This window comes from Podarcis filfolensis (assembly GCF_964270895.1).
Source record: "Podarcis filfolensis genome assembly, chromosome: 13".
Taxonomy (NCBI): Eukaryota; Metazoa; Chordata; class Lepidosauria; order Squamata; family Lacertidae; genus Podarcis; species Podarcis filfolensis.
This window is the reverse complement of record NC_139615.1, coordinates 45,257,210-45,268,120: the sequence shown is the minus strand read 5'-3', so window position 1 is coordinate 45,268,120 and position 10,911 is coordinate 45,257,210. Positions and strand designations below refer to the sequence as shown.

At 44.5% G+C, this 10,911-nt stretch overlaps 1 protein-coding gene across 2 annotated transcripts in view; it reads left to right on the top strand.

Moving 5' to 3' along the window:
* The first annotated feature begins 4,391 nt into the window (after nt 1–4,391).
* SMYD1 (SET and MYND domain containing 1) overlaps nt 4,392–10,911 on the top strand; it is a 47,862-nt gene continuing 41,342 nt past the window's right edge. The window contains exon 1 of one of the 2 annotated variants that reach the window (XM_083583190.1): nt 4,392–4,851. In XM_083583190.1, the coding sequence (XP_083439316.1) occupies nt 4,730–4,851 (122 nt within the window). In that variant the 5' untranslated portion in view covers nt 4,392–4,729. The remainder of the gene's footprint in view (nt 4,852–10,911) is intronic. The other variant, XM_083583189.1, reaches the window with a different exon arrangement.

Below are 10,911 nucleotides of genomic sequence, written 5' to 3'. Positions count from 1 at the left end.
CATTTGCTGTTATGTTTGATATGGGTTGCTGCGTTATAATGGTGAGCTGAAGGCAGTCAATATTTTTGCTCTACTGGTAGTTTGGAGGAAAATACGGCTACAAACACATGGACCCGTGAAAGGGAAAATAGCACCTCACGTTGACATTCTTTAGCAAAGGTGTTTCACAGCTGTGTGCCTTTTTTCCTGTTGTTTAGTCGTGTCCGGCTCTTCGTGACCCCATGGACCAGAGCATGCCAGGCACTCCTGTCTTCCACTGCCTCCCGCAGTTTGGTCAAACTCATGCTGGTAGCTTCGAGAACACTGTCCCACCATCTCGTCCTCTGTCATCTCCTTCTCCTTGTGCCCTCCATCTTTCCCAACATCAGGGTCTTTTCCAGGGAGTCGTCTCTTCTCATGAGGTGGCCAAAGTATTGGAGCCTCAGCTTCAGGATCTGTCCTTCCAGTGAGCACTCAGGGCTGATTTCCTTCAGAATGGAGAGGTTTGATCTTCTTGCAGTCCTAGGCTGCAAAGAAACTAGATTGAGGGAATGGGTGTGTGAAGAGGCTAAAAAATATTATCATTATTAAAATTTCTATAACACACTTCATCTGATAATCACAGGGGGGTTTACAATATAGAAACATAAAAAGACATAACGTAATTATGAACATAAAACAATACCCCCGGAAGTGACTCCAAAGTGAATTTACAATTTTCCAAACTTCTAATTTTAAAAGCTTAGAAAGGTCAGACACCGTGGTATTTGCGACAGTTGACAGGAATAAAACAGATTTATTTTCAGAAAACCTTTGAAGCCCACTAGTTAAATGTTTTTTTATCACAAAAGGTCTGTTTTATAGGCTGCGGCTGCTTTTGTACACAACTATGTATTGTTTGGACAAAATAAAAAAAATTGTTCCCACAAAGTCAGGTCCACAAGTGGAAGGAGAAATGTACTCTCCAAAAAAAGTGCCTATTCATTTACATTAGTAAGACCAATATGCATCTCAGCACTCTAAGCTTATCTGATTTTTTTTGCAGCAGAAATCCCAGAAGTGTGCACCAGTATTTCAGACTCTAATGGGCAAGCCTCCAGTTAAGAAACCATATCTGGAAACAGAGAACCAGGAAACCCAAGTCAAAATCCTAAAGGTGCAGAAAAATGGGTTTTATAGATTAATCCTTCAGTAAGAATATCACTTTCCTGTCAGGGAATTTTAAAAGATATTCTGCACCAACATATATTTTCTTCCCCTGCTCTTGCTAAAACCAATTGCTAACTATATTACCTTAGTTCTATGGGCTACTTAAGGTCGTCACATGTAACTCCCTTCTCCCAAATTTTAGCTGAATTGGAGCCAATACTTTTATTTTTCAAATGCAAATTATTTGTACTGCAGAAGAGACCAAGCCAAATTAACCTTCCCTGCCAATTAATGAAGCTCTCGGTGACAGTTTCCTGAGTTGTGGCTGCCTGATTTTTCACCACATGATGGGGCTATATTATCAACTTATGTCTAAGCTAAGAGAAGCCAGTCTTTTGAATGTTTGCAGCGTTCTGGAACTAAAAAATCCCATCTAATGCGGTAGTGGTCTCTGGCTTGTCTTACGAAAGGAAGAATATCTGCTGGCATTGCTTGAACTGCACATCAGCAAATTTCAACAAGTCGTTTTATTGTTTCAACTTAGCTTTTTAATTGCAGTTCTGGGTATTACTCTGTTTGTTTGATTAATATACATTTACTGTTTGGACTATCTGTGTCCTGGTCTGGGTGTATTCTAAGGGTGGTATATCTCGCTTAACAAGTTGCTTGTAGATTACCGTATTTTTTACTCTATAAGACTCACTTTTTCCCTCCTAAAAAGTAAGGGGAAATGTGTGTGCGTCTTATGGAGCAAATGCAGGCTGCGCAGCTATCTCAGAAGCCAGAACAGCAAGAGGGATTGCTGCTTTCACTGCACAGCGATCCCTCTTGCTGTTCTGGCTTCTGGGATTCAGAATATTTTTTTTCTTGTTTTCCTCCTCCTCCAAAAACTAGGTGCGTCTTATAAAGCGAAAAATACGGTAATTTGAATAAGATTATAGTGGGAGTGTCTTGCTGGCCTCTGTAGGTGGTGAAAGCAGTCATTGTGTGCAAACCATTAAGAGAAGTTTGAATTCAGCAGAGCAACTGGCCTAGTGGCCTCCAGGAGCAAAAGCAATGCAAGGAACCCTGAGCCCTTTTCCCAGGATATAAATACAATAAAAATACAGTCGTACCTTGGTTTTCGAACAACTTAGTTCTCGAACATTTTGGCTCCCGAACGCCGCAAACCCAGAAGTGAGTGTTCCGGTTTGTGAATGTTCTTTGGAACCCGAACGTCTGACGCGGCTTCCGATTGGCCGCAGGAAGCTCCTGCAGCCAATCAGAAGCTGTGCCTTGGTTTTCGAAAAATTTTGGAAGTCGGACGGAGTTCCGGAACGGATTCCGTTTGAGAACCAAGGTCATCTGGCTCTGCCAGGTCCACTGCCAAAGGACCATCCCTGAGGCCACTAGGGTCATGATTGGCCCAAAGGAGTTTAAATTTTGGCAGGCAATCCCACCAGCCCCCATGGCTGAACAAGGCCAAATGGGATGCTAGCTGCTTGCATGGACTAGAAAGCTGGCCTTGTTCGGCCATGGTAAAATGCATGGTAAAATACATCTTAGTGTATTTTTGATCTTTGTGGAAGCCACCCAGAGTGGCTGGGGAAACCCAGCCAGATGGGCGGGGTACAAATAATAAATTATTATTATTATTATTATTATTATTATTATTATTATTCTCCTCCTCCAGTGGCTGTGTGGGGTCTCAACGGCCGCTGACGTCTGGATACAGAAAGTGGTCTTTCTATTTTTGTGCCGTCCTCCAGAGACAGTCCAGACCTGCATACCAGGCTAGGACACTGATACCACCCCCTTTCCTATCTCGAGCCAATATTTTTATCTCTCCTGTTATAAAAAGAAAACACCTTAAGTCTCTTCCAACTTAATCAATCCACCTTTGTAGATTAGTTAAGTAAGTCATGTTCACAGCGAGTGCTATTTTTATCTTCGATGCTTTCTAGCCTCAGATGTGAGTCACATTCTCGTACAATTTAGATTTTGATTGTATGTCTTTGTAACTTTTATCCAGTTGCTCTTTTTAAAAATACAAAAAGCCGTTTGTATTTGTTGTACAGTGGTACCTCGGGTTACAGACACCTCAGGTTATAAACACTTCGGGTTACAGACTCCGCTAACCCGGAAGTAGTACCTCAGGTTAAGAACTTTACCTCAGGATGAGAACAGAAATCACGCGGTGGCCTTATAATTGCACACATGTGCTTAAAGGTGTGTGGACAATGCCTGATGACATCTCCAAAGACAGGAATTTCAGAAATAAGACTTCTACTATTCAGGGGTGGGGTTAATCTTCAGAATTCTGCTTAAGCTATTTGTCTTTCTCTGTGACTGAGCAGAAGCAGAATGAATTAAAAGTTGCAATCTTTGTTATGAACAGTTACAGTCACCATGCAAATGTGCTTAATTTGCATGTGGAACACATCTATTATATATCATAATCTGGTTTAATGTAGTGCGGGGTTTTTTGAAGGTACGTCTATCTTGCCTAGGGATGTGGGTGGTGCTGTGGTCTAAACCACTGAACCTAGGGCTTGCCGATCGGAAGGTCAGTGGTTCGAATCCCCGCGGCAGGGTGAGCTCCCGTTGCTCGGTCCCTGCTCCTGCCAACCTAGCAGTTCGAAAGCACATCAAAGTGCAAGTAGATAAATAGGTACCACTCTGACGGGAAGGTAAACAGCGTTTCTGTGCACTGCCGTGGTTTTGCCAGAAGCGGCTTAGTCATGCTGGCCACATGACCCGGAAAAAATGTCTGCAGACAAACGTCAGCTCCCTTGGCCAGTAAAGCGAGATGAGCGCCGCAACCCCAGAGTTGTTCGCGACTGGACTGAACTGTCAGGGATCCTTTACCTTTATACCTTGCCTACACTCCCAAGCAGGTTCATGTTTACATGAGTATAATCTCATCTTCACCCAAGGGACAAGCAAAGATGTCATGTCTGCTTGGGAAAAGGGTGCCAGATTTCTGCTAGACCTTTGAGTGACAGGTTGCATGGCTAGTGCCCTCTGGGCAGCTTATGTGCTTAGGGGGACATGTTTTCAGTTCACAGTCTTCAAATGCAGCCCCACATAACTCCGCTTGTGTGTCAAACAAATGCAGCATTGTTTAATTTCTTTTTAAAACAGTGCAAACAGCGTCGACTGTTACTGGGCATTGCACGCAAGACATGCTACTTAGCACTTTCTCAGCTGTTGGCTCCTGACAGGCAGAAGCATGTGGTTTCTAAAAATACACACAAGAACACACATTATCTTTCCAGTAGGAGGGTGTAAAGTAAATGTTGTGGCTGTCGCATGCACAATAATTTTCATTTTGGGGAGAAAATAATATTGTGTTATTTCGTTGGGCTAATGAAACAAACTGTGATCCTACAGGACCAAACTCTTGCCACCCATCCAAGGACACTTTGAAGGCCTTGTTGTGTCTCCCGCCCCCTTTGCTATGGAAATTTGGTGTTAGTTGGGAGGTGCCAAGGCAGACCATTTATAGGATTGGTCATCTGGAAGCAGGGAAGCCTTTAAAGAGCAGGAGTGATAAGAGATTTGAGTCACTTGGAAGCCCTCGTCTTACGAGCTTGGATGCTTTGACATAACAAAAAGGGGCATGGAGAACGTGGACGTGTTCACCTGCGAAGCCAAAGGCAGGGGGCTGAAGGCAGTGAAGGAATTTTGGGCAGGAGATGTCATTTTTGCAGAACGAGCCTATGCTGCAGTAGTATTTGACAGGTAAGGACAACCAAAAGAAAGGGAAGTGTGTTGCTGAAAATTTGGACCTCGCTGCTGACAGTGAATGGAAGAGGGAGCTGATGTGGAAACAGCTGGCTTTAATTCATCCCAGTCTTAGCAGGGGGACTGCTGTGACTCCTTGTCTAATTTACTAACGAGAAGCATTTCAGGAAGAGAGATGCATTTGGCTGCTAGCTAGAAGGTTGGTGGTTTGACTTGATGACTTTCGAGGTACCTTCCAGCTCTACAATTCTATGATTCTGGTGGCGCTGTGGGTTAAACCACTGAGCCTCTTGGGCTTGCCGATCAGAAGGTTGGCGGTTTGAATCCCCGCGACGGGGTGAGCTCCCGTTGCTCGGTCCCTGCTCCTGCCAGCCTAGCAGTTCGAAAGCACGTCAAAGTGCAAGTAGATAAATAGGTATCACTCTGGCAGGAAGGTAAACAGCGTTTCCGTGCGCTGCTCTGGTTCGCCAGAAGCGGCTTAGTCGTGCTGGCCACATGACCCGGAAGCTGTATGCCGGCTCCCTCGGCCAATAAAGCGAGATGAGCGCCGCAACCCCAGAGTCGTCCGCGACTGGACCTAATGGTCAGGGGTCCCTTTACCTTTACCTTTATGACCCTATAGCCAGAATAGAGCTGGTGCAGAGTGGCAGCTCAAAGACTGAGTTGAGTCAGAAAGTTCCCAGTTAAATTCTCACCTCTGCTGTGATCTCACTGGGTAGCCTTAGACAGGTCAGTAGTTCTCAGCCTCAGTCTCCCCCATCTGTGCAGTGGGGATAATAGTACTGATCTGCCTCACAGGGCTATAAGAATTACTGAGATATGAAGATGCTTTAGCATTCAAAGCACTGCATGGTTGGCAAACATTTATCACCATGGTCACCTGACACCAGCAGTGTCAAGCATATGAATGACTTCTACTATTCGGCCGAGGCTACCAGATTGCATGCTACAGGGATATTTCCGCCCATAGCTGTCAACGTTTTCCCTTTTTAAAGGGAAATTCCCTTATTCCGAATAGGATTCCTCGCAAGAAAAGGGAAAAGTTGACAGCTATGTTTCCGCCTCTCTTTTATTAATACTGTACTGAATTTTACAGAGATATGTCTCTCAAGGGGTGGGAGTAGGATTAATCAACCTTTTTATTTACTTTATTTTATTAAACAAGATTTATATAACAAGAAAAAAAATCTAAGCTGTTTACAGAAATATAAAACATTAAAAATCTAAATTAAAAAGTCTAAAACAGGTACTTAAAATCATTCAAAACCAACAGCAGCTACAAAAATTATAAAACACACGTAACGTCTGCATGTCTGGATAGGCTTTTTTTACCATTTGCCCAAAGGCCCTGAGATGCAGTATGCCAGTGAAGATTTCCTCGCTGAGTTCCTACCTTCCCCCTTATTCTCTCTTTTATTCCTTCTTCTCTGCTACTAAGTGGATGCATTAAAACCTGGTGATTGTTTTCACATAAATATATTATTTAGTTTGGATCAAACCTTGGAGAGGATTCCCCCAAATTTGTTTTGTTGTTGTTTAGTCGTTTCGTCATGTCCAACTCTTTGTGACCCCATGGACCAGAGCACGCCAGGCACTCCTGTCTTCCACTGCCTCCCGCAGTTTGGTCAAACTCATGCTGGTAGCTTCGAGAACACTGTCCAAGCATCTCGTCCTCTGTCGTCCCCTTCTCCTTGTGCCCTCCATCTTTCCCAGCATCAGGGTCTTTTCCAAATTACTGGGCATTAATCAATTATTATTTTTAATTATATTTATTAATTTCCAAGAAAAAGGATATAAGCATAACATTGTCAAAACAATTGGTTCCCCCTCTCCCATCCTTCCTTTGGAACAGAAGATGAATGCAGCAAATTTGCACATATGTGTAGTTGGCAGATACTAGTTATCAGGGCTTGAATACTTTATAAAGGGATGCCATGTTCCAGCAATATCATCCTTTTCAGTTGCATCATTCAGGGTGTGAACTCTTAATGCGTTTCTCAGATACTTCCTGTTTCCATGGTGTGATATGAAGACGACCAAGTCTTTCCCAATCTTTTGCTATGAGCAATCGTGCCGCTACAAGAAGAAAAGTGATAAGTTCCTTGTGCAACAATTTACGTTGAGTATCTTAAAAAATTCTTGGTGAACCCAAGCATGGGTTGATTGTACATCCTAATTCGCAATTTTGCTTGTTTCTGTAAATACCCTTTTCCAAAATGGTTGCACTATCAATTAATTGAAATGCTTTTTGAATTGAGCAGTTGTGAAGTCCCAACTGGCTCCACTGACTCACTCCACCTTGAAGCAAGGCACTTGCAAAGGTTTCTTTAACTGCCTTCTCTCTGGTGTGAACACTATAACTCCTCTGTGCATTGTAGTCAGGAATGGTGAATTTGTAGTGCATGCTGCCCTTAAGTAAAACCCAGCCTCAAGTGTCTTCCTTGAGACACTGATCTCCTTTTGCAGGCCTGTGTTAATAACCTCCAGGGGGCTGCCTGCAAGTTAGTAAAGGTAAAGGTAAAGGGACCCCTGACCATTAGGTCCAGTCGTGATCGACTCTGGGGTTGCGTCGTCATCTCACTTTATTGGCTGAGGGAGCCGGTGTACAGTTTCCGGGTCATGTGGCCAGCATGACTAAGCCACTGACCATTAGGTCCAGTCGTGGCAAACCAGAGCAGCGCACGGAAATGCCGTTTACCTTCCCACCAGAGTGGTACCTATTTATCTACTTGCACTTTGACGTGCTTTCGAACTGCTAGGTTGGCAGGAGCAGGGACCAAGCAACAGGAGCTCACCCCGTTGCAGGGATTCGAACCGCCGACCTTCTGATCAGCAAGTCCTAGGCTCTGTGGTTTAACCCACAGCGCCACCAACCAAGTAAATTACTCTTCCATGTTTGGAGCCTGAAGTCCAGCGCTATTTTTCTAGAAAAAGAGGTACTAGAACTCACCATGAACATCTCCCCCATTCTCTTAAAATGGCAATGGTGCCCACCTGAGAGGTGCCAGAACTAAGCTCCAGTGAGTTCCAGCTGGAAAAAAACTACCTCCTGAAGTCCACCTTCAAGGTTCAGCAGACAATGCACATCCTTTTAGTATACAGTTCAAATTCTTACTTCAAGAAATAGGCAAAAGATCTTTCAACTCTCCCTTCCAATTCATCCCTGTTTGAAAAGTAGTAAGAGTTCTTTCTTTGGGTTATGTACTGAAGTTCTCACCCTGGGCCAGCAGGGAGATACTGTAGATAGTTTTCACTCAGATCCACATATGCAAATAGGGGATCGAAAGTGACGTTCAGTGATTGGATAGTTACAGAAAGTTGCTACTGTTGTGTTGTAGTGGCGCTCTATATAAGCAGGCTGACTGAACCCTTCAGTTCAGTTCTGTTCTGGCCTGTGAATAAACAAGAGCTGTTTGAAGAATCGCTCTGTCGTCTGATATGTTCACCCACAACTTAACACTTTGCACACTTCATCTTCTGAATTCTGGGCCCCTTGTAGTACCCAAGTCACAAAATTTGGCAGAGGCTCTGTTGTTGCTCACACTGGGAGGGGTGTGTGTGACTTAAAATGCACTCTGCCTGCATTTTGGCTCACACAGGAGAAAGTGGAACACGTGCTGCAGGCTATTGAGAGCCAGTGTGGTGTAGTGGTTAAGAGCGGTAGACTCATAATCTGGGGAACCGGGTTCGCTTCCCCGCTCCTCCACATGCAGCTGCTGGGTGACCTTGGGCCAGTCACACTTCTTTGAAGTCTCTCAGCCCCACTCACCTCACAGAGTGTTTGTTGTGGGGGAGGAAGGGAAAGGAGAATGTTAGCTGCTTCGAGACTCCTTCGGGTAGTGATTAAGTGGGATATCAAATCCAAACTCCTCCTCCTATTGAGGGCAACTTTGGGATCAGAGGTTGTGCCCGAGGCTGGGTGAGATTGGAATAAAGCTGGTTGTAAATGAGAGTAAGATATTTCTTGTGAGGTGCGGAAGAGAGTCGTGAATTCTCGAATTGCTATTTGAAGCAAGTTGATTGCTAGAAACCGAAAATTGCAGTGTTGCTTGTTTGGTTTTTATCTATGTGCTGCCTTCCACCATTTTGCACTTTTAACAGAACTGAAAAACGGCGGGAAATTGCTGTGCTTTATCTTTATCTTTTTAAGGATCTGGTGTACAAACTTTAAAACACTGAAGTTGGTACAGTTTTAAGACATGCAATGTCTTCCAAGCTCACTTGGGTTTGTTTGTTTTTAATTAACAGTTTTATTGGAGGCTTTCCACATAAATAGGCAAGGCATGAAAGATGTACAGGCCCATTCAACAATGTCTCATTGTCGAATTCTTGATCATTATGTACAGCTGTCTTCTGACAAAAGGGTTTATATGTGTAGAAGCAGGAACTGTTGATGTTACCCTTAAGCTTGTTCCACATCGCCATTGCTTGGATAGTAGGTGGAGAACATGCCATTGCTAAATAAAAAGGTAAAGGTAAAGGGACCCCTGACCATTAGGTCCAGTCGTGGCCGACTCTGGGGTTGCAGTGCTCATCTCACCTTATTGGCCAAGGGAGCCGACGTACAGCTTCCGGGTCATGTGGCCAGCATGACTGAGCCGCTTCTGGTGAACCAGAGCAGCACACAGAAACGCCATTTACCTTCCTGCCGGAGCAGTACCTATTTATCTACTTGCACTTTGACGTGCTTTCAAACTGCTGGGTTGGCAGGAGCAGGGACCGAGCAACGGGAGCTCACCCCATCGCAGGGATTCGAACCGCCGACCTTCTGATCGGCAAGCCCTAGGCTCTGTGGTTTAACCCACAGCGCCACCTGGTCCCCTGCCGTTGCTAAATACTGTGTGCGCAAACAGATAGTGATAGTTTTTCCCCTGTGCTGTTGCACAACTTAAAAAGCATGGCTGCTTGACTGAAGACTCATCTATACACTTCTGCTTTTTCCATGGCTTTCCCCAGAACACAGGACATCCAGAATTGTGTGTGAGCCTTCTTTTGATGAACGTTTAATCTGGCTCATTCACCCTGCGTGGAAGAAACAAACCATGGCTAGGGATCTGACCATGTGGTCTTGGTGGCTGGACTGCTAGTTTTAATCACACGGGATGATTTTATTTGTCTTGCACATCACTGGGATGAATTCTGGTCTTCCTTGTGAAGTGCATACAACTTTTCTGTTAAGGAACAAACTCCTTAACAGAATTGCTCGCAAGTGTCAAAAAGAAGCCGAGGCTGTCTTGGTGTTTCTGGGTAATAATCCAACACAGATTTAAGAATATTCAATTCTGTACTGAATCAGCGCGTTCCAGTAGCTTCTGAGAACAGAGAAATACATTGCACTGGGCCCAATCCTTGGTGCTTGCAACAGATCAGATGCACAACAGCAAAGAAAATCTAGGGCGCAAGAATGTCCAACGTGTGAGTTGATTACAAGGGATAGCCAGCCCTGCATTCCCAAATCTTTTCTAATCACAGGGATCTAAAAGTTATTGGTGATATGTCCACATGCCTTAGGACTTCAGTCCCTCCACTGAATGTAGCTGGTAGTCTCCAGAATGCAATGTACTGGAAATCAAGGAGCACATTCTAGAGCTTGGCTCTGTCTCTAATGCGTTGACAGCTTATTCCAGTATCTCACATTACACTCAAGGCATTCAGGTTGGGAGGGAAGCTATGGCAGCTTGACATAATGTAATGAGCTACTGTCCTGTATCCAATTAAAAGCTTGCATCATTGCTTCAGAGGATTATGATGAAGCAGTTTTTAACGGATGAGATATTGTTTGGTAAAATATAATTGAGGTAAAGGTAAAGGGACCCCTGACCATTAGGTCCAGTCGTGGCCGACTCTGGGGTTGCGGCTCTCATCTCGCTTTATTGGCTGAAGAAGCCGGCGTACAGCTTCCGGGTCATGGGGCCAGCATGACTAAGCCGCTTCTGGCGAACCAGAGCAGCGCACAGAAACGCCGTTTACCTTCCCGCTGGAGTGGTACCTATTTATCTACTTGCACTTTGACGTGCTTTCGAACTGCTAGGTTGGCAGGAGCAGGGACCGAGCAAC